Genomic DNA, 24381 nt, shown 5'->3' on the forward strand with positions numbered 1-24381 from the left:
AGAATTTTTTATTTTATTGCAAGTCTTACGTAATTTTAGATTTTGTTTTTTGGGGGGGGAAGGGGTTGCAATGCATTGCATTACATGCCGAAATTGTACTACCTCTTTCAATTTATTCAAATGAAACAAAAAAATTTCACCCCGGATTTGTTTTTTTTTTCTTCCTTTTAGTAATTTTTCAGTTAATTTTAAAGATATTTAATGTTAAAATGCAAAATATTATTGTAAAATTAATTAGTATTGAGTTGATTAAAAATTAATTGCCCATAAAATGCAAAAAAAAATACTATCGCTCTTTTTCGAATTACATTATAGCATATAGTACTGTAAAAAAAATTAAAGCAGTTTTTTCTCAAATATTACTTTAGAAATTATCTTCATGGAAAAAAGTTCTCCGTTTAAAACTAACTTATAGTGCAATTAAACTTCCGAAATAAAATACAAATGTTTTTACGAAATTGTAGAAAATCAAATTAGAAACATTAACAATAGAACTGCGAAATGTACTGTGCTATGTCGATAATTTTTAAGCACAATGATAATAACATTTCAAAAATTATTTTCTCAATATAAATGTTTACAACCGATATAGAATCTATTGTAATTGCCGACAACGATAATATTGCGATCACATATGACAGCAATAAGTATCGAAAACGATAATATTGTAAGTAACATTTTTGATTACGAAGATCGTCGGAAACAATATTATAGTAAGAGTTGATAAATATCATTTCGGTAACGAAAATTATGACCATTGTTGACCAAATTGAATAAATATCACGATATATTGATATTTCCTGACGATGGATCGCTATATTAAAATTTCAATATAGGACGGCATTAATTTACATGAACAGAAATCCCAATTTCGTATGACCTATATCTTTTTATCATTATACCTAAATCTACAGTTAAAATGCCAGAAAATTGACTCTATATCGATTAAATTATGTGTTGTTTTTCATTTTTGTGAGCGAAAAATTGCATGCACAAAAGACAATGATGAGAAATTCGTGCTTAATAATGGGAAAAGTTAGTGATCTCCTTTACTTTCCAGTTATAATAATAATAATAACTTTAAAACTATAATCATATTGCTTCAATAAATAAAAATAATTATGATGTCTGCATTCCTAGACGATAAAATACATTTAGTATTCATGTCATATATCATAGAAAGAATTTTCTAGAAAAAGTGAGTTTTAAACGCTTCATTGCATAAAAAGAAACAAAATGAGAATTAAATAAACGAAATAAACCCGCAAGCGTAAAAAAGTAAAACGAATAGTCGTCATTCAGCTGAGAGCATCCAATTTAAATAATTGATGCTAGTAGCTCATGGTTTAGGTAGCTGCCGGCAAAACATACTTTCGTTATAAAAAAAAAAACTGCAAAATATTAATGATCTGCTTTTTTTTAAATTTGTTTTATTACTTTCAAATTCCTGCTTGAATATTTTAATAAGCCAATTTTCAGGGCGGAGATCTCAAAAAAAAATTTTATTTATTTATTTTCAAGTTCTTAGTAAGAAGTTAGAAAAACATATCATTTTCTGTTTTTTTTTCTTCTTTTAAAAAAGGTTTATGAATTTTTAATTAATAAAAACAAAAATTATTTATAATATTAATAGTGCATTAAATTACGTATATTTTAACGTTCATTTCATAAATTTTAATGAAGTCAAATAAAGCAATAAACAGGTGTACAATGAGCAAAATAAAGAAAAAAACACCGAAATATCTTTTGATTTTGATTCCGGTACTAAAATGCGATTTTAATAATTTGGGGATCTAATTTAAATTATGCTGATTAATTTGAGCAGATGTTTTAATAAGTTACGAAAGTCACAAAAATGAACTTTCTCTGAATAAACATGCTTTTTTCGTGGATTCGGATTCTTGATTCTTAAGAGGCAGCTGTAATAATAAAAAAAATTAGTGTAATAGGGGTGTAATAATAAGTGTAATGGGGGTAAAAAATATTGCCCAATATAGTCTGATCACCTTAACAATAACTTTACTTTTTGCGAAATTCAACATATCTCCAGAACTATTTGGACGAATTAAAAAAAATTTGGACACAATTAAAAAAACTCGCAAAACTAGTTTATGCAAAAATTATTTCATGCAAAATTTAATTTTTGAATTCATTATTTTTTTTATCAAATATAGACTTAAAAATACAAAATTCAAAAAAAAAAAAAATACTCTAGCAAAGTTATACAAAATTAAAAAGAAAAGCTAAAAAGATTTTCGAAAGTTTTTATGACAAAATACAATTTTTTAACAAAATTGGTAATAAAATCAGAGTAATAAAATTAAAATATGTCATATTTTAAAACTTTAACTACTTATTTTTAATTTTAGGTTTTTTATTCAATTTTTATTCTTGAATTTGATAGATTCTGCTCAAATTTTGTATTTTGATACTTAAAAAATCTTATTTTTAAATGAGGTAGAAAAATTTAAATCTTTCTAAGTTATTTTGATCACAAATGACTTTGATGAACGAGTTTTGCAATTATTTTCAAAAATGTTTAGATTACGTGGGTCATAGATCAAACTAAAAATTATTGTTCATAAACTTTTTTTTTTGCGTAAATATATAACTTTTTAAAAATAATAAAAAAAATTTTTTGCCTTTCTTTGAAAAAAAATCATTAGTCAATTTATGTTTGTATGCGTAGTTATAGCGCGTAACAATAGTTGTATGCACAGAAAGAATTAAAAATTAAAAAGAAAAAAAACACAATTACTTTTAAAAAACGTTCGCAAGATTCTAGACCACATTTTTGGGATGAATCTAAAACTACATTTTTGGGTTAAATGCTAGGTCGCTTTTTTTTGTTGTTAATTGCTAGACCACATTTTTGATTCAGATGCTGGACCACATTTTTGAATTAGACATTGTTTTTGGATTAGACACAAATTTACATTTTTTAGTTACATGAACCACGTTTTTGGGTTAGACGCTAGTTTACATTTTTAGGATAGATGGTAGACCGCATTTTTAAGTTAAATCTTAGAGCGCGTTTTTAAGTTAGACGCTAGTTTACATTTTTGGGTTAGATGTTAAAACACATTTTATGTTTAGATGGTAGACCACATTTTAGGATTAGATGCTAGTTCAAACCAGATTTCTGGTTTATATGGTAGACTCATATTTGGGTTATATCTCACCTCCTTCTTTTTTTTTTTCGTCCTTCCTCTTTATTATTTCTTTTTTTCATTATATTATGATTTAACGTACTATGAAACTTTTGTTTTAAAAATAAAATCTATACAATATATTTTGGAGAAAAAAAACTGTTAAATAGTAATGGTAGTAGAAATAATAATATTTTCCATTTTAGCATTCCACTTCAGTTTAGAAAAACGTGAAGCAGATATGTCTTGTCAATTTTTAGTTTCATGCAATTCCGTCTTAGTTAGTGGACTGATCGTTAAGACACGGTTCCCAGCAGATCACCGAAGTCAAGCATCACTGGCTGCGGTCAGTGTGCGGGCGGGTGACCACTTGAATCAGTCTGCGTAGGGACCGAGGGTGTGCGGTATTGGTCCTCGTTAAACTGTTCTACCGTAAAGCGCTAGACTTTGCGTGCAGGTCGTCGGGCTACCGAAGCGGGGGTGCCATCCCCTCTACAGAGGATCAAAATTGGGAAGGCATATCTTCGGATCATCCTCAGGGATGTTTCCCAGATCATCGCCCATAGCCCATTGTGCAGCTCTAGTGCGACGTAAATGAATTAGAATAACAACCGTCTTAGTTAAAAGGAACGTTTCAAACATTAGCGTCATCAAATAGCAATGTCATAATTTTCATTTCTTTATTTCAGAACCTCGCTTGGCAACACCTCTTCTAGCAACTGATGAACCACTATGTGAAACTGGAAAACTTGCCTGCGGTAATGGAGATTGCATTGAAAGGGAATTATTCTGTAATGGATTACCAGACTGCAGTGATGGATCGGATGAAAACGCTTGCAGTAAGTATAGTTATTATAGAGAAAAAAATCTCATGACATTTGCAAACTAGATCTCTCTGCTACAATTTATGCATACTTTGGTGCATAACCTTTAACCTGTTGCTTACGGTGGAACAACATATGGACCTCATTTGATGGTACAACACGGAACACAGTAAGCAAAGGGTTAACTTCGCTAAAGCAATTTAAAAAAGCAAAGGGTTAACTTCGCTAAAGCAATTTAAAAAATCTTTATGAGCCCCAAGTATTCTGTTTAGATCTTGAATTGGATGAAAAAAGTTTCTAATAGTTTGGCAAATAGTTGCTGAAATTGGAATAAAATATGACACGACTTCTGCAAACTAAGACTCTTTGTTACAATAAAAAAGTTTGCCAGCGGTGCTCTACCTTTAACAACGCTAGAGTTGGTTAAAAACTTAAAGTTTTGTGAACCACATAATGTTTTGCTAACTTGCATTATTGCTTACTAGCTTATCATGCAGTGAACGAAAAAAAAATATATAATTTAGTATTCGGGTGGATTGAGATAATAAAATGAGGGACATTGAAACATTCTGGACACCCCATGTTTATATAAATACATTATGGAATGGAAAATTCTAATATCTGCTGCCGTGTATTGGAACTTAATGCTTCAAAATGTGGATTATGTATTTTGCTGAACAAAGTTCAGTTCAATAATCCTAGGTACAGAGTTCAAGTTCAGATTTGTAAACTGAGCTTGCAAGAAACTTTTAATTTCTCATATTGCTTTAGATAAATTTGTAGAATTATCAGCAATTTTTTTTCTTTTGTAAATTGATGTTTGAAAACAAAAAATTCGAAATGAAAAACCCATTTTTGTTTAAAAAAAATCTTATTAGTTGGAAATTTATTAATTGGAATTTTTTTTTTATATCAAAAGCGTAACTAATGAATAATACTATAAATTTTTTTAATAAATCAGCTTTAAAATTTTCTGAAACTCTGGAGTCATTGCTTTACCTTTATTGAAAATATTTCTTAAAATTTAATTTTCATGTCATTTATTTACTTTTTTTATGCAGATTTATCCGTCTGTTCCTCTCAAAATATTTTTCTAGCAATGAAAATTATACTGCATATTCAGGACATAGTTACACAATAATCAAGTAACGATTTAAAAGGAAGATTTTTTTTTAAAAAAACGTGCCTTTACAAAAAATAATAAATAAAAAAATTGATACTTTTGAAACACAGCTCTGTTTTTATAGATAATGACCAAGTTTTTTTTCACATTTTTTACGCTATTCCAATAATCGAATTCATATACTCCAGTGTTCAATGTCAATTTAGTTAAAAATCTGTGTACTTCAGACTGAAATTTTAGTTTAAACTAAATCAATAGCCAAAATTTTCATGTATGGATTATATTTTTTTACAGCTGTTGACCGGGATCCTAACAGGGCTCCTCCATGTGACCCAAGCCAATGTGCCCTCCCAGATTGTTATTGCTCCCCAGATGGAACACAGATCCCAGGAAGACTGGAACCCAACACAGTGCCACAAATGATTACCATTACCTTCGACGATGCCGTCAACAATAATAACATTATTGTGTACGAAAGAATCTTCAAAGATGGCAGAAACAATCCAAATGGTTGTTCCGCCAAGGGTACTTTCTTCGTTTCTCACAAATACACCAATTATTCTGCCGTACAAGAGTTGCACAGAAAAGGTCACGAAATTGCTGCACATTCCATCACGTGAGTTACCTTAATTTAGTTTCTATCAGCGATTTATAAATTTTTAAGCTGCTCGTAGTAAACCTTACGTGGCAAATTACTGGTTCATGAAACATAGTAACGAGCTAATTTTCAGCAACTTTTGGTAAGGTTGTATAAGCTATTCATACAACACCTATGACTCCACCTTAGCTGAAACATGATTCAACTTAGTTAAAGATTGCAGTAAACTTACAGAATATTAATGCAACACATTACAGTAGTACGTTTAACTTATCTATGCGAAATGTATCGACTACGACTTTATTTGTAGTTCGATTATTTAAAGCAAGACATGATTATGCACCAAGTTTTCTAAAGTTTATGTAACTTAATTTTTTTTCGTGAATTTATTATAAAAGCAATATTATGAATTTTTTTCTAGCATTAGAAATAAACCTAGATTATTCTTCCAACTAAAATATGTTTTTGGAATGATTTCGCTATTTAGTTGCGGTGCATGTCCTTATTCAATGTTACTGCTGTCTGGATTAATTTAATTCAATTTTTTTAAATCCACTTTTTTTTAAAGTATTGTCTTTTTTGCTTATCTGAAGACAATAGAGCATATGCACTCACTATACTAGTGCAATTTAAAAACTTACAGTAAGAAGGAATTAGTGAGTTTAGAAACACGTTATAAAATATAGCGGAAGCAAAAAGCTTTTCACAAAACAAACTTTTCTTTAAAAAAATATCAAAACCTAAAACTTTATAAAAATAGTAAAACCTACGACGTTACATTTAACAAAGAACCTTATAGAATGTCATTCTTGAAAAACTTATCTTTGAGTAGGAAAACAGGTGTATTTGATTAAGAAGAAGTTATCGTTCATTTAATTACAAATAAAAGTCATTGTCTCTTCATGAATTGTGTACAAAAAATAGTTATATATCATCAAAAAAAAAATTTATTTTTCAAATATATTGAAAGAGGGAAAAAAACACATATCATGCAATTCGTACCTTCATTGTCTTAAGTAAAAAAGTACCAATAAATCGGAAATTTTTCAACATAGTTTCTGATTAGTAAAGTTTAGTTGTCATGATTGCTCCATCATCACCATCTGTTAAAGGACAAATTTAACTAGTTTCAACTTTCTTAAAAAATACTAGTATGCATATTTAACGAATATATTTCTACTTTTTCACAGACATAGAAACATTGAAAAATACTGGACTGACGCCAGCTTAGACACATGGGCAAAAGAAATGGCTGGAGTTAGGCTTATACTGGAACGTTTTGGAAACATTACAGATAATTCCATTGTGGGTGTACGTTCACCATACTTAAGAGTCGGAGGAAACAGTCAATTCTCAATGATGGAGGAACAGGCATTCTTATACGATTCAACCCTTACTGCACCTCTTAGCAATCCTCCCCTCTGGCCTTACACTTTGTACTTCAGAATGCCTCACAAATGCCATGGTAACGGACAAAACTGCCCAACCAGGTGCGTTTATTCAACAACTCCAAAAAGAAAAAAAAACCTAATTCAAGTGTAACTGCTTATTAAATATATATTTACACATACATTGTTTTATAGATCTCATGCTGTGTGGGAAATGGTAATGAATGAATTAGATCGAAGAGATGATCCAAACTTTGACGAAGAACTCGCTGGCTGTGCCATGGTTGACAGTTGTAGCAATATCATTTCTGGAGAACAGTTTTATAATTTCTTAAACCACAACTTTGAAAGGCATTACAAAACCAACAGAGCACCTTTAGGTAAGAAAAATATAGAAAATTTCGAGGGTAATATATTGAACTCTACTGAATGATAATGACTTAATTTAGTCAAATATGGTCATAGAGTAATCATGGCATTTAGGTCTTTAAAAATATAAGATTCCCCTTTTTCCCCTCAATGGATTTGTTGAATCCAGGTAATTAAATTTTCATGCTATTCCCAATCCATTTAAAATACAACTCAACTCTCAATAATTGAACTCTTTTTAATTTGCTGGTCGTCTGGCTACCGAAGCGGGGGTGCCATCCCCTTCGCAGAGGATCAAAATTGTGATGGCATGTCTTCGGATCATCCTCAGGGATGTTTCCCAGACCGTCGCCAATAGCCCATTGTGCAGCTCTAGTGCGACGTAAATGAACAACAACAACAACAATCTTAATTTGCTCGCAAAAAGCAAGATTTTTAATTCTTCATCTCATGTAAGCTAGAGACAATGTCATTTACAAACTAATTAGAAAATGTACGAAAGAAATAAAAATATTAAACTAAATGAACGAGGAATAACATACGATTTTTAAAAAAAAAAAATTTTTTTTTTCATTTTAAAAGCTGTTATATTAATTTTTAGCAAATAGAAAAAAAAAACATACAAGAGCTGCCATTTAAAAGAAACTATTCTATACTCTTCAGTCCTTCCATATTGTTAGATAGTCTGACACGGGGCCGTGGTGGCTAAGGGGATAGAGTATTCGCCTTCCAATGAGGTGAACCGGGTTCGGATCCCAGCAATAAGGCGAATTTCTCCCAATACTTGATCCAGGAGTTCCCTTGTTTCTGGATTGGGTTTAAAATAACAAGGCTAGTGAGTTGAACATTAGTGGTTGGTACTTAATAATTTATACTTTATAGTAAACGCATAACTTTATAATTTTAGGTCTCTATTTCCATGCTGGATGGTTGAGACTCAACCAGGATTACTTAGATGCCCTCGTCCAATGGATGGACGAAATTTTAGGCAGGAACGATGTCTACTTCGTCACCATGACTCAAGTTCTTCAATGGATGCAGTCACCTGCTGAGCTATCATCCATCCGAGATTTCGCACCATGGAAAGAAAAGTGCGACGTCAAAGGTCAAGCCTTCTGCTCTCACGCCAACGCATGTCCCTTGACCACTAGGGAGCTTCCAGGAGAAACCATCCGCCTACACACATGCATGGAATGTCCACAGAACTATCCATGGATAGAAGATCCAACTGGTGATTACTTCGCCTTCAAGAAGAAATGAGCACGTGTTGAGTCAAGACACACGACAGAGACATTATCATAAAATGGAATTGTCCGATATGTCCTACACTTAAATATGTGGTTGTAGGGCGATATATCATACACTCTAAAATTGTCTTAGGCTAAAAAAATGGAAGTGGATGATAGTGAAAATTAACCATCATCCTTTCCATTGAAATCTACAGCTAAAATTTGGTACTTATCATAGTAGTAGTTAGAGGGTATTTTTCATTAATTTTAAACATTTTGTTATAACTTACCATTCATAGTTATAGCCATAATTAGATATAAATCTGCCAAAATAAATCATCATTTACCACAAACTTGTAAATAAACATTTGCAGCTGAGCAATAGCAATGTTTGTTTTATTACCTTTTTTAGAAGACTAAAGTAAAACTTTAGTGTTTTATGACGAAAAAAATCGTGATAATTTTTTTTTATCGCTGATGCTGTGATCATTATATTAATTTTCAGCTCAATTAGTCACAGCTCTGATTTTTCTTTTTTTTTTTTAATTTGGATTTGAATGTGTAATTTCACTCATTAACAAATATTTGGGTAAAGTATGCTTTTCATGTCATAAAAGGATCTTAATGATCATGTTTTCATTCCACATATTTATTAGAAAAATCTCTAAGAAAAAAAAATAGCATGAGTCATGTACATATTTGACAACTGTTCCTAAATTTTAAACATGTAAATAAGCTGTGGCTTTTATTGTACTGAAATAAATTGTATTTTCATACGAAGTTGTATATTTCTTGTTTAATTTCCTACATTACATGTGATGCATATGAACTCACAGAAGTAATATCTTATGATTATACCTTTTGCTTTTAAGATTTATCAATTCTCGAGACGAACACTTCTAACAAATATTTTCTTAAATTTGTTTTAAAGAATTAGCAGTTACAAGCTAGTTTTTAATAGCTGTCATTATTTTTTTAGCTACCTGATAGTTCATGTTTGCAGGAAGAAAAAAAATTTTATTTGAAGAAATATCTTTTCAAATTAATTAGACTTAATTTATTCTAAGATTCTAGTCTGTGACGAAAAGTCTAATTTTAATCTATCCAATTTTTTTTAAAATTTTGTCCCAATTATGTTTTAAAGAAATCTTCAGAAATTCAAAATCCTGAGACTTTCGGTGACCGCAACATAGCTCGCAGTACAATAAGTAAAACAAAAAAAACAAAAAATTATTCACACATACCTAAAATTAAATTTATTTGTTGTTGTTGTCAAAGACCAGTAAGGCAATAGGTGCGATTGTTCTTGCTTTCCAGTGGCGCCATCTATGGCCAAGAATTTGACTTCTGTCGCATTCACACTGGTTTATAGACCATTCATTCATCCACAGATCGTAATTTTGACCTGAACTAGAGAACGATCAATCTCCAATTCAGTACCCGCAGAATTATAATTTGTTATGGAAACATGGAGGATTTTGTGACACGACAAATTTAACGTGCATCAGCCACCATTTATCACACGGGGAGACTTCGGCCGGCTGGTTTCAAACTCCCATTCTCAAGAATACGAGTCCAGCACTCTGTTAAGCAGGCTAACCCAGCCATTAAATTTAATTAAATAATTCTTTTAACTCTCAAATTTAGTGACTAATATAGAATTTTTTTAAAAATTTATATAACTTTTTTTTTTGAACTTTTTGTTTGATTTCCCAATTAACAAATTCGTCTAAGCCTTTTTTGACAAGAAAGAACCGAATTAAGTTTAAATTTTTGTTTTGTGGCAGAATAATCCTTCACACTGTAAAAATTGGCTAGTACCACTAGCATTAATTTTAATCAACAACTGCATGCATTACTTTTCTTGCTGCTAACTTTGCATCAATCCCACCGAAAGAATTAAAAAATTCTTAAGTTAGCTATTTGAACATGAATTAAGATAACACTCTTAAAAGGGAAATCACCTGTACCTGCTTTGTCAAAAACAGTGCTATACTTAGTTTTTGGGTTTAACAAAGATTTAATTTCCTTTAAAAAAAAGATTCAAAAAAGGACTAAACAATGAACTAAACACACTCTAACTACAAAATTGCTGATCTGGGGTTATATACAAAGTGTGCCTGTGACCTCCAATTCATTCATTTCATAAATAGCCTCAGGTTTTGAGATTGGACACAAAAGCCTGAGAATCAGGCCAAAAGCCTGAGAGTTGGCAGTTCTGAATTTTAATGATTTTGCTTTAGAAGCAGCCACAATAATTACAGAAAAATTCCATCTAAGAAAAAAATAATGAGCAATATAACTTCAGAAGCTATCTTTGGTTGGTACATAACATTTGAAGTACTAGACATCTTTGTTTGGTACATGACATTTGAAGTACTGCACATCTTTGGTACATGACATTTGAAGTACTGCACATCTTTGCTTGGTGCATGACATTTGAAGTACTGCACATCTTTGCATGGAACATGACATTTGAAGTACTGCACATCTTTGCTTGGTACATGACATTTTAAGTACTGTACGATATGTTTCTACTCATCACTAACGTGTGAAAATAAAGCATACATAATTTCAAATTTTTAGAGATGTTCAATTCCAGACTGAATAAAAATGCTTATATATATTACCTTTTAAAAACTTTGTGTTTATCAACCAAAAAATAATCTTTTTACAAATATTAAAAATAAAAAATTCTCATGTAAATAAAAAACTAGTTAATATAAAGATTTTCTTCCTTGATATTATCTGAGAGAAGAACATTAATACATGGATTCTGATCTGCTGAGAGGATATCAAGAGATTATGAGGGTCACGCATTTATAGCACTTACCAATTTTCATAGAAATTTCTCTTAACAGTCTGTTTTCACGCCTCAGACAATGCACATGCAAATCATCTGGAAAGTTTCACCAATTTACAATATTTAAAATGGAAGTGAAATAACAATGAAAAGACCAATTTTTTGAAATTTGGTCAGCATTATAACAAGCTATCAGGTCTTTTATACATATATAAAAGTTATAATTTAAATAACTCTTCAAATTTTAAATCATAAGTCAAATAATTAATTTTGCAATCATTTTAAACCTACATAGGACCATTTCTTTCTTCTTCTAATAATAATGTTTAGTCGAAATAATTTTTAGAATAGAGGTTGATTAATAAAAACAAATTCATTTAACTAACATCAATTTGATTTTTCAAGACCATTTTTTTGTGGGTAGGTGGATGGGATTTTCAAAATTTTTCCTGCTATAAACAATTGAACATAAACTTGAACTTCAGTACTTATAAGTAATCAATTCTGTGTTTATAGATACAAACACATTCAATGAGAATTGATTAAATGAATGAACACATAACACATAAGCATAGGTGCCGCTCTAAAAAAATTTCAAAACTGAATTTATATTTTGACCAATTAACACAATCTGTTATTAAACAGAAAATTATAGCTCACTTAGCATGAGAATAGTCCATTTATTATATTTATGACTTGATTATTTTTTCGAAAATGCTTTTCTTCTTTACTTCATTAACTTATTTTTAACAGCAAGCAAATAAAAAATAACAGGTAAACTTTGCATATCTCTTTACACTAATTGCTAAATTTCTGACTTTTTCTTGGAGCCATTCATACCTCTATTTTTCACAGCAACATTAATGTTTTCCCCTAGTTCATTTTTTAAAAAAATAATTTTAATTTAACCAAGCATCTCCAAATATCGAGAAAAGCAATTTAAGCTCAAGCAGATTCTGATTTAACAATTCCAATTTTATTTACATAAGTTCCGTCAATAACACTCAGTATAAAGATAAAAATATTTTTCAAAACAAAAGTAATCTATTTTTTTATACATACTAAGGGGCTAAGTCCCCTGTTCACTACCGCTCACCAACCCCGACGATTGCTTCGCAATAATTGTTTTTTCTTGGCAGACAACAGTTTTTCTACTAAAGTTAAGATTATTCACTTAACATATATGTACTAAAAGGAATTCTGTTCGCGCCTCTACTTCCCATGTTCAAATATTACCCATCTATTAGTATTATAAACATTTAGATCTCTTGGTGAACAGAAGTGATTTTTCTAATTATCATTTTTTAAAATAACATTTATATTCTTATAACATTATATTGTTCAAACAAATTTGATGAGTTCACAAGCATAATTTATAATTTTCACTAATAATAGCAGTACTGGAAAATAACTTTAAATTAGGGATACAAAAATATTTAAAGGAAAACAATACCTTTACAGCTTTTGTTAATTTTATGCTGATGACAACCTAAACAATATCGAAATGAATGGGGAAAAACTGGATCCTACCACTTGATTTTCCTTTTTTCTGAAATTATAAACAGATGGATGGACAAATTACAGGTGCTGTAGTGGGCTTATGAGACTACTGAACTTCATCAAAATATTACATTTCTATAGAATATGATTTCATAAATGAATTGTAAAATTAATTAAAACAGACAAGGAGAACATTTTCCAATTTATTTTTATTATCTTGAATAAAGATGTCTACAACAGCCAAAAATAAAAGATCATTTCTTTTTTTACAAATTGTACACTATTAATAGAAGAAGCCTACCAATAACAATTCAGTTAACAAATTGTTGTTCATAAGACATTATAAATTATCCAAATTCAAAATTACTAGATTTAAATTATTATAATTTCATTAAAACATTTTATTAAACATTTGTGCAATATGGGGAAAATTTATAAATAGATTTTTGTTGAAATGTAAACATTTAATTAATAAAATATTGGACTCTATTTTTTCACAATTTAAAAAAAAAATTATACTGAAAAAATAAACAGATATTGATGATTTTAAAAGATAATACATTAGACTTAAAAGATTCAAACATAATTACAACAGATGAAACACACATAACAAATTTCTGAACATCAATAATTAATTTTCCTTATAAATAATACATTTATTAACAATAGGAACAAAATGATAAATAAATATTTTCACACCAAAAAGTTAGCAACAGCCTTACAATCATACTAATTAGCTTTGGAATGTAACTTACAGCCAATTACTCACCACCTTCACAGAGAATAAACATTTAAAGTCCATAAAACAATCACTTTCTGAATCTTGACTACATATGACATAGTTGTTTCTTTTATATGAGGAAAGTCACCATATGAAAGCTTAAGTGTTTCCGTTAAACTTTAAACTTTATCCCTTTGCAGGTATAGACTGACTCTCAGGTTTCTCCAGTTGTCGGCCTAAGTACTCCCTAAAAATTATTAAAAAATAATTATAAATCAACATTGACATTAATACAAGATAATTCTGTTGTTTGAATATTTATATAAGAAGAGTTCAAGATAGTGATTACTAAGGCCCGGATTTTGATGACATTTGCATTTTTTTGCATTTTTGGACATTCTTTGTCCTTTAGAGCATTTTTTGAGATTTATAGGGCATTTTCTTTAAAATTTTGAGGCGTATTTTGCATTTTAAAGCATTTTTTAAATTTTTCGTTACATTTTTCTAATTTTTATTATTTTTTATAATTACACTGGCTTCCAAACAATGAAGAAAATTTCTAGGATTTTAACAGGTGAAGCAACATCTTTTCAAATTGAAGAAGAATTGTCAGTAAGTGTGACCGTCCTTTTCAAGTACGCACCAATAACATCAGTAGACGTTGAAAGAAGCTTCTCCTGGTATAAAAATTTGCTTTCAGACAAGAGACGCTCGTTTACATTTCAAAATATTAAAAAAAAAAATTTCATAATCCACTGTAATTCTGATATTTAGTAATATTATGAGATGGAAGTTGTTATATTCATTTAAGTTTCTATACAAAATGAAAATGTTTCGGAGTCAATATATTTTCCTCTTTTTGTTATTTTTGGATATAAAACATATTTGTCGAACTTTAATGAACATAGAACAAGTATTGCATTGCTTTATATTTTTTGAAACGACTCATAATAATTTTGAAGAGTAAAACATTGTTTTAGTTCAATATTTTTACTTCTATTTAAGTCATGTCATAAGGCATTTTTAGCGCAATTTTCGCATTTCAAGGGCATTTTTTGCACTTTTAAGGGCATATTTTGCAGTTCATAAGGGCATTTTTTACACTTTTTAAGGGCATTAATTGAGATTTTTCAGGTCATCAAAATCCGGGCTCTAGTGATTACAAATATCAGACTGCGTATTGAAAAACAATAAAAAATAAGCACTTCTTAAGCACTCAAAATATATTTTTAATCACCTTTCAAAACAAAACAAAAAAGAATCATAATTAGGATCTGTGCAGTAATAAAAATAATTTTTTTCTATCGTTTAAAGTTCTTAATTTAGAAACATAAAATCAAGAAAATTCAAAAACATTTTCGAAACCTTTATATAATCACGATACGAGATCTAGTTTCTGATAAATATTGCGGAGAAAATTGTGAAAATCATGCATTTTTTCGTAATTTAGAACTGCAATCGATACAGCAAAGAAAAAGTCTCTTTTTTTAAAAGAGAGAAAATTAAACTGTTTTTACAAACCCTGAATAAAAGAAACCGCTATGCACCCTGAAACCGCTTTTAAAACCGCTATGCACCCTGAATATACATAAAATTGTATAAATGCAGTAAAATACATACAAAGAGTTTAAAATAAATTCTCAATGTACATTATAAGGTTGATATGAAAAAGTTCTTGTTTATGTAACAATATCATAAACTTTTTGAGTTATGGAGATTTGACCAACTGACGGTGTTGTCATTTTTATTTTCACTGCTTCCAAATGTTGAAACATTTTTCTTACACAACTGTGATTCCTGTCAAATATGTAATACCATAAATTCATAGAAATATTGCCAAAGGTATTAGGATCAATATGAAATCGCAGTGCAGTAAGTTCATGATGGCAAACCAGCTGGAACCTGACACAACTAGTTGTAAATAAGTGAATGCATTATGACGTAATCGATATCATATTTTATCAAAACAGAGCTCAGGGCAGACAAAAAATATTACTAGAGCTTTTATTTTCAGATATTGCTTGATCTAGTAATCCTTCACAATACTTTTTCGTACTATTTTTAAAAGAGAAGAAATTGTTTTCAATTGAGAAAATTAAAATTTTCTATTTCTATACATTAATTTTTGAAAAAACATTATATAAGAACACACATTATATTTCTATTACTGGTAATACTAAAACATCATTATATACAATTTACATCAACATTTTTGAAAAAATATTAAAAAAATCATTTTAAAGATAATAATTGGCTATTGTAATATAATATTAATAGTTATAGCTATTATCATATTAATTAAGATCACAGTTTTTCTGTTTTGAATATTTGTTCATTTCTACATTAATGCTGCAAAACACTGGTTAAAAAGTCAAGAACATTGTAGCTATATTTAATTTCTAATTTTTACTTCTTTAAAAAGTAGGTACATATAAAAGTTTAAACATTTTTTTCTTCAACACTTCAATTTTCTTTTTAACATTATTTATCCTTTTTCTATTATATTTTTATTTTGATAAAACAAAGCATTATAATTGAAGCTAAATTACTAGAATGAAATGGGCACAAATTCATGGCAGTTACATACCAAAATAAAGCATCATATAATTTCAGCAAAATTTCTAAAATGAAATTATCTTAAAATAATGGCAACTGCAAAATTTAGCGATCTAGCGTAAGTATTTAAAGCAAAGCATTACATGAAAAAACCTCCAGTGGTAATTTTCATGTAATGCTTTGCTTTAAATACTTACGTAACATTCACACAATTTAATCGATCACACTTAATACTTTTTCTACACACTTGAATAATTATAACAAAATATTATAACAAAATTATATTAAATTATTATTAATTAAACTACGCTAATAATAATAATTTAATTAATTAAATTAATAGGGATAATTAATTAAATTATATTAGCCACTATTATAACAAAAATAATATTATAATAATTTTGAAACTTAAGAAGAAAAGCAGATAGACACAAAGCTCATCAAGAACATAAAGCCCAGTGCAGTGAAACAAAAATAACTTGACCTACCTTAAGCATTTAGATCCACATATTCTAATAGTGTACTAGCTACTGCTAAAATCTGATTTACACATACATTGTTTCCCTAGAGTGAATTTTGAAGCGCTGTTTGATGATTTTATGTTAACGCCACTACACTTTAAGCATAAACTATTCCTATAGGGTAAAAAATATGAATACATAGGCTAAAGATAATAGAATTCACACAAGCAGGTAACATGCAAAACAATAATTGGGTGGTAGAAGAAATAAGCATAGAAAGGGTAAAAAATTAAAGCCAACTACAAGTACATTTCAGTAACTAATTAAGAGTGAAATAAAGCAATACACTAGAGCTCATTTATAAAATGTATAGCAGTTTTTCTCAATCTTTTCACTATCGCTAGAAGTTAATTCCATCCTTTAAAAAACATAAAACATAGTTAGTTACACAATATTTTTTCAGTTTTTAATTTTTTGATACCATGTTCTTCAATAAACCAGTGCGTTCATAGTTTTTTCCATTAATTTTAACAAACTACTAATTTAAACACAAGAAATAGAAATAAATCAATAAGTCAGGGCCGTAGCCAAATTTTTCAACAAAAAATAAGCACCTTTTTAGTACTTTTTAAGCATTAAAAAAAAATTTAAGCTCTATATGCATTAATAAAATGCAAAGTAATTTTCATACACTTTACATGATCATGATAAAATAAGTTTCTGACAAAGAACTTTTTTCTTGATTATACTAGGTACCATAAAAAGACTCGGTTCAATTTCAGAGGGGGGAAAATGAAGACTGACATTGAGAATATCATGCAAAATCTAGCAGAGTTGCACATAAGAGTACAAGAATCTCACCAAACTAAGCTCAGTAGAGGCACATGCGGATTTGCAAATATTTCATCAAACAAGTAAAATGATTGGGGCTGTCATAAGCTCTGGACCGACGGTACGTCGAAATGGATTGTGAAAACGGTGAATAGAACAATGTAAAAACCAGGCTTCGGCATAATACTTGGCGAAAACCGACATGATAAAGAAAAACAAATCTCATTTTTGAAAAGGGAATATTAAGCATTTTTAAAAAAACTCCACTGAAAAAAGCACCTTTAACAGCATCTAAAAAACGAAAAGAAGCACCTTTAAGCACTTTATGAAAATGCTACACACCATGATAAATAGAAGTACCATTAACCTTAACCATTTGTTACCTAATTGAGAAGCCCTATTTGCAAAAGTAAGTTGACAAAAATGCCAAACAATGCTCTGATAATTTGTGAAAAAATATAATACAATTAAGACCAAAATAAAGAAGAAATTCTGAGACCGTAATGAAAATACTAGTACAGAAAACCAATGTATTTTTAGTGACCTCTATTTTTCGACCTATTTCTTTAAATCATTTTCATTTATAACCTAATTGAGAAAACCTATTTCTGAAGATAAGTTGACAATAACTTAAAACAATGCTCTCATAACTTTTAATGGCATTCATGAAAAAAATTATACAGTTAAGATTAAAATTAAAACGAAATTCTGAGACTGATCTCCCCTTAAATATATATTTTGAGCCGTGGTGGCTTAAAATGAGGTGAACTGGGTTCGAATACCAGCGACGGCTGGTTGATATGAATTCCGCACCCGGGTCGCACTGACCACAGTGCTGCAGTAAAAATATCATCAGTGGTAGACGAATCACGGGTTAGAGTTCCCTTGCCGTTAGGATAACGGTGGGAGGTTTTCCTCACCGTGCAACGCAAATGTGGGATAGTTTCATCAAAACGTCTTCCACACAGGCAAATTTCTTCTAATGCTTTTAATCCAGGAGCTAGCTCCCTTGCCTTCTGGATTGAGTTCAAAATTACAAGGCTAGGGAGCTGAACATTAGTAGTCGTAAGTCAAAAAAATTGGGTTGGCTATTCAACGACAGTTTTAAAATTAAAATAAAACATATCTTTTGCTCAGGGATCATTTTTCAGCAGCCAAAGAATCTCACCTAGCAAAATATTAAAAAAAATTTCAATCAAAACTACATGGGTTTAGATCTAAACTTACTTCGTCATTATGGAGTTCAAGATAGCATAATGTAAATTCTTCTTTAAATGTTAAACTAATTTCATCCTCCCCTTAATCAGAAACCCCTGATCTATATAGTAAATTCTGATCAAATGCATAACTTCTTTAACCCTTTAAGGGAGGGATGATAACCTATGGCCACTGACTGAAAGAAACTAACACAAAATAAAAAGAATCTTCTTAACAAATTTCTTTGATGCAAATTTCTTTGACAAATTTCTTGAAATAATAATGCTTTTTTGTTTCAGATTTTAAACACATCATTTCACAGAAGTTTAATTTCAAGAAGCGTTTAACTTCTAATGTATTTTTTTAAAATAAATATATTTTACTTTGTCACTGGCGGTGAATAGCCGACCTATTCTGAGTTTACGACTAATAATATATAATTGTATGTGAACAATGAAAAATAATTTCAAGTACAGCTCATTTTTTAATCAGTTCATTAACACTTATTCTCACAAAAAAAAATTCTGAAATTAGGTATAATAAAAAACTTGAGATTTTAGTGAGCTCTAGTATACATATAACAAATACATTAGAAAGAAAACTACGTATAAATCTACAAAAAAAGCTACAACACAGTACAAAAAAAAATAACTAAAAGGCAGGGTATAAGCTATGCAAAAGACCTTTGTACCAATATAAAGCAAACAGCAATTTTTTAGAAACTTAATCTATTAAAAATTTAAAATTGTATGCTGGCGCAAAATACGTATTAAATATTTGTAGGTGAAGTAAAATCTGTGCTCAAATTTAGCAGCTGAAGCAAAATCTTAGCTTAAAAATCTGCACTGGTATAAAATCTGTTTATAATTCAACACTGGAGCAAAACATATTAAACAAAAGGAAAAACACATAAAGCATTTAAGAAGTGAAAAATGTATTAATTTTTTAAAATTATAAACACACAATTAGAGATTTTAGATAGACTTTTGAAACTTTATGATGATTCCAAACATGCTTACCAATTGTGAACCATAAGTTTTTGAACACATAAAAGTGCTTGATATCGGACATTCGGGTCATCGTGTGATAAAAGGTGCATTACTTCCTGTTTACCACCAAGACCTTCAATAATGCTAAAAATATTTATAAAAAAATATTTATTTTATTAAATTATAAAAAAAATTTAAATTATCATTTATGCATTTTTGTAATAATTTAGAAGAAATTTATATTTTACTTTACATCAATAAAAGTAAAATAAACTTCATATTATTAGGGAGATGTTACCAATTTTACAAGAATGCAGGGAATAGTTAGATTTTGTTTGAAAGTAACATGAATGAGTGATAAATGTATAATTAATCTTTAACATTAACATAAATCTGCAAAACAAGAATGCAAGTAAGATTTAGATTTTGTTTGAAAGTAATATGAATGAGTTACAAATGTCTAATTTATCTTTTGCTTTGGTGCCGCCAATAAAAATATAAATTTGACAAACATACTTATCAAATTATAAAACAAATTATAGAAAATATATAGGAATACAAAGAAAAAGGGTAACTTAAATTTGCATTCATCCTGAAAGTTAACTCTCACTGTTATTCAGGAAACAGAATTTACGTCTAACAGAGTAATAGATAAATGTTATCAAATTAGAATGAATTGTTGTTGGAATTTCAAAATTGTTATTTCGTTTATTTATCTTATTGATTTTCAATATTTGTGCAAATTCTTAAGTAACTATATTTCATTTGCAAACACTGATACCATTGCATAAACAGAACTTTTGTAACAAATGGTCACATACTTTGAAAAAGGCTGCAAGTTTAATCAATAACTTACTGAAATCGAGCATACCTGAAAATATAAATTCTACCTTTTTTTTTTATTCAAGACATTCATTCGGACATTCATTCAAGACATTTATTCATACATTCAAGACAATTCTGGGGGAAAGTTAAAAGGCTTTGAGACTTGTTTTGACTCACAGATCTTAGGTTGTATGTTGTATACCTCTTGTTTAATAAATATTAAATTTGATGCCATGGATCATAATAATTATTGAAAAATTAAAAGCATACTGCTTAAAATTGAAACGGTGAACTTACTGTTTTCCTCGTGGATAGTGTCTCACATATTCCCCAATATCATGAGCTGCAACGCTTAACACAAGAGGATCCTTACTTGATTGAAGGAGGTAGATTAGAATTCTAGTTAAAAAATAAATTAATACAAGTTGAAAAAAATCTTTATCAAGAAAATAATAAAACATAATTGAAAAATCCTAAACTTACAAGACAAAATCAGATCAATAACAGGGTGTGTAGCCAAATCTCTCAACAAAAAATAAGCACCTTTAAAGTACTTTTTAAGCACTCAAAAAAATTTTAAGAGCTATATACATTAACAAAAAGCAAAATATTTTTCAAAGACTTTACATAATCCCGATAAAATAACTAGTTTCTGACAAAAAGCAAAATATTTTTCAAAGACTTTACATAATCCCGATAAAATAACTAGTTTCTGACGAAGTCTTTTCTTGATTATATTAGCTGCCATAAAAAGATCGAGAGATTTTTGGTTCGATTTCAGAGGGTGGAAAATGAAACCTGGAATTGAGAATATCTTGTAAAATGCGGCAGAGTCGAAACATGATAGTGCAAGAATCTCACCAAATCCAGTTCAGTAGATGCACATGCAGACTCCCAAGTATTTCATCATATATAAAACATAATTGGCACTATCATATGTTACTGACCGACGGTTGATTGTGATCGAATAGAACAATGTGAAAACCACGCTTTTGCATAATATGCAATGAAAATCGACATAGTAAAGAAGAAAAAATTCTTTTCAAAAAGGGAAAATTAAGCACATTTTAAAACACTCCATAAAAAACACCTTTGAGGGCTTTTAAACACGAAAATCGAAAATAAGCACCTTTAGGCACTTTTCAAAAAGGCTATGCACCATGCATAACCTTTGACATAATATACTAAGATGCAATCGTAATGGTTCAAGTACCTAATCTTAAACATGCTAATTAATTTATGCAGGTCATACTTTAAGTTCAGACAAGCAACACCTTTTTTCAATGTAGTTGGATTCTTAACTTTCAAATATAATTATTTTCAAAAACTTATCATTTCCCTTTTGCAATTAAAAAAAATTATATGAACTGTAAAACTTTTTTTTATTTTTTTATAAGAAAATATTTTAAGCTTTATCGTATCATGAGAAAGAATAATATGAACTACATGAAAATTGCATTAGTTTGTTTCTCTGCTTTTAATGTTATAATTTTCTCTGTAATAATAAGCCACAATTATTACTAAAGAATAAAGTAAAGAGTAAATGAAAACAAATAACGTTGATTATAACAAAACATACGTGAGATTACATATAATTCTGCATAAATTTTAATATAAATGTTAAAAATATATCACTAGGTTTAGTTTAGAAAAGAAATTTAATTCAACAAATAAAAAATATTTGGACATAGGGGTAAAATTTAAAAATGTAATATACTTCAGTAATTCATAATTCTTCTCATTCAATCGAGGTGTATTTTCTCTCCAGAACTTTTCAGAATTATGGACTGGACTCCATTCTAATCGACCAGATTTGACTTCAGTAGAATATTCATCAAAAGAGCTACAATATATATATATATATATATATATATATATATATATATATATATATATATATATATATATACATTTTTTTAGCTACAATATAATATTTAGCTACAATATAACATATTTTTTAGCTACAATATAACTTATTTAGCTACAACATAACATATATTTTTTTTATAAATGTCAATTACAGCATGTCAGTTTAAGAAAATATAATTGTAGTTTATCAAAAAATAAATTATCAAACATATTTAATGAATGATCCCTTTTAAAGTACTAACTAATGATTACAACAAAAAACTTAAATAATCAAGAAATTTTAGTAGCAGTAGTTTATTTACGTTGCACTGGAGTTGCACAATGGGCTACTGACGACGGTCTGGGAAACATTCTTGAGGATGATCCAAAAGACATGCCATTACAATTTTGATAGCCTGCAGGCAAAGTCGAACATTTTACAGAAGACTGATGCTGCACACCCTTGGTTCCTGTGCAAGATGATCACAGTGGTCATCTATCCAATCACTGAATGCAACCAACGATGCTCGACTTCAGTGTTCTAAGTGTCTAAGTGTGACACTTAAGAATTTTTATATATTTAGTTAAGTTTCTACTTTGTTTTCCCTTTTTGTTTATCTATCTATTTATTATTTATTTTGATGCCTAAAATTGAACACATTTAAAAATGGGGCATATTTGTAACAAAGAATATTTCTTTAAAAAATTTTTTTCCAATTTCTAATTTTTTTGAATGTAAAAAGAACTAAATTGATTTACCATGCTCAAAAAACACAGCCAATTAAACTTGCACTGAAAATATACCAAATAACAGTGAGGTAAACAATGGCTAAGGTCAGCTGGAAAATATCTATTTTAAATGCAACTAGCAATTAAATATTCCATTTCACTGTAATAAAATTTTTTCTGAGTTAAGTTAGGGTAAAGTAAAAATAGAGAGAGAGAGAGAGAGAGAGAGTGGAAAAAAAAAGAAAGAAAAAAAGATTTTTGTTCTATTAATCCTACTATTAACATTATCATCTTAAGATGATTTTCCAAACTATAGTTATTTTTATAACTTAAATTTTTTGTTAACTATTGAAATAATAAATTACAATTTCACCATACATCATAAGAAAAAAAAAATTGCAAAACCACACTCAACTTTTTATTCATAAAATTTTAAAAGAAAATCACCTTTTACGTGCAATACAGTTTATGAAATTCACATGAAAATTTTAATTCCTTCAAAAATGATTATAGAAATATATTAACAAAGATTACAAACAAATTGACAAAATGCAAAAAGTGTTTGAAGAATAAACAATAAAGACATAATTATTAATTTGAACATGGAAATATAAAAACTCTCAAATTCAAGTAAAGATTAAAATAAATTTTTTTTAAATTACCTAAGGTCTTGTACACTAGCCTGGAGCTTTTCATTTAAGAATTCGAGATCTTCATTTACATCTGGGTCATCAAATCTTCTACTTTGTAGTATATCAAGCTGTTTTAAAACTTTGCATTGAACCATAGCAATTGCATGGTCTCGGCTAATGCTACTCTCTTCAGGTTTTTCAATTAAATTCTAGAAATATAAATTAAATTGGATATTAAAGAAGAACAGCAATTGATCCTTAAAAAATTGTTCGAATTTAGTGATTTTAATTAACAAAGCTACTACAAATCCGGAAAATGTTTTTAAAGATAGAAAGATCATTTCATTGATGTTTCTTTTTTTCTCAGGAAAATACTAGGCTTGAAAAGTCTCAAAATGTTTACATATCTTGATGGGCATGTTAGCATATGAAATACATGCCAAAATGAAACTGTAACACACCTGAACATCTTGTTTTTAATTGCATATTTATTAAAAATTATTAATGTGGCTATTTTTAATCCGTAGAGAAAAATGATAAACAACATTGTCTCTAGATTAACGCTTTTTAAGTAGGGGAGAGGGGGGCACATGTGAACAATTTTTTTTA

General features: G+C 29.0%; 2 protein-coding genes across 5 annotated transcripts in view; one reads left to right on the plus strand and one right to left on the minus strand.

Moving 5' to 3' along the window:
* LOC107452819 (chitin deacetylase 1) overlaps nucleotides 1–9460 on the plus strand; it is a 33307-nt gene extending 23847 nt beyond the window's left edge. Inside the window, exons 3-7 of the mRNA XM_016069409.4 lie at nucleotides 3839–3988; nucleotides 5391–5712; nucleotides 6885–7184; nucleotides 7278–7462; nucleotides 8359–9460. Coding sequence (XP_015924895.1) covers nucleotides 3839–3988; nucleotides 5391–5712; nucleotides 6885–7184; nucleotides 7278–7462; nucleotides 8359–8711 — 1310 coding nt within the window. The 3' untranslated portion in view covers nucleotides 8712–9460. The remainder of the gene's footprint in view (nucleotides 1–3838; nucleotides 3989–5390; nucleotides 5713–6884; nucleotides 7185–7277; nucleotides 7463–8358) is intronic.
* Nucleotides 9461–13176: 3716 nt separating this feature from the next.
* The window catches only part of VhaSFD (V-type proton ATPase subunit VhaSFD), a 34951-nt gene continuing 23746 nt past the window's right edge, over nucleotides 13177–24381 (minus strand). For 2 of the 4 annotated variants that reach the window (XM_016069422.5, XM_016069421.5), the window contains exons 9-14: nucleotides 23803–23981; nucleotides 22281–22406; nucleotides 20861–20962; nucleotides 19769–19882; nucleotides 16749–16895; nucleotides 13177–13951 (exon numbers count right to left, since the gene is read on the minus strand). In XM_016069422.5, coding sequence (XP_015924908.1) covers nucleotides 16784–16895; nucleotides 19769–19882; nucleotides 20861–20962; nucleotides 22281–22406; nucleotides 23803–23981 — 633 coding nt within the window. In that variant the 3' untranslated portion in view covers nucleotides 13177–13951; nucleotides 16749–16783. The remainder of the gene's footprint in view (nucleotides 13952–16748; nucleotides 16896–19768; nucleotides 19883–20860; nucleotides 20963–22280; nucleotides 22407–23802; nucleotides 23982–24381) is intronic. The other 2 variants (XM_071185193.2, XM_016069423.5) reach the window with 1 other exon arrangement.

Source organism: Parasteatoda tepidariorum, chromosome 5 (genome assembly GCF_982258835.1).
Source record: "Parasteatoda tepidariorum strain Cologne lab strain chromosome 5, Ptep-v5.0, whole genome shotgun sequence".
NCBI lineage: Eukaryota > Metazoa > Arthropoda > Arachnida > Araneae > Theridiidae > Parasteatoda > Parasteatoda tepidariorum.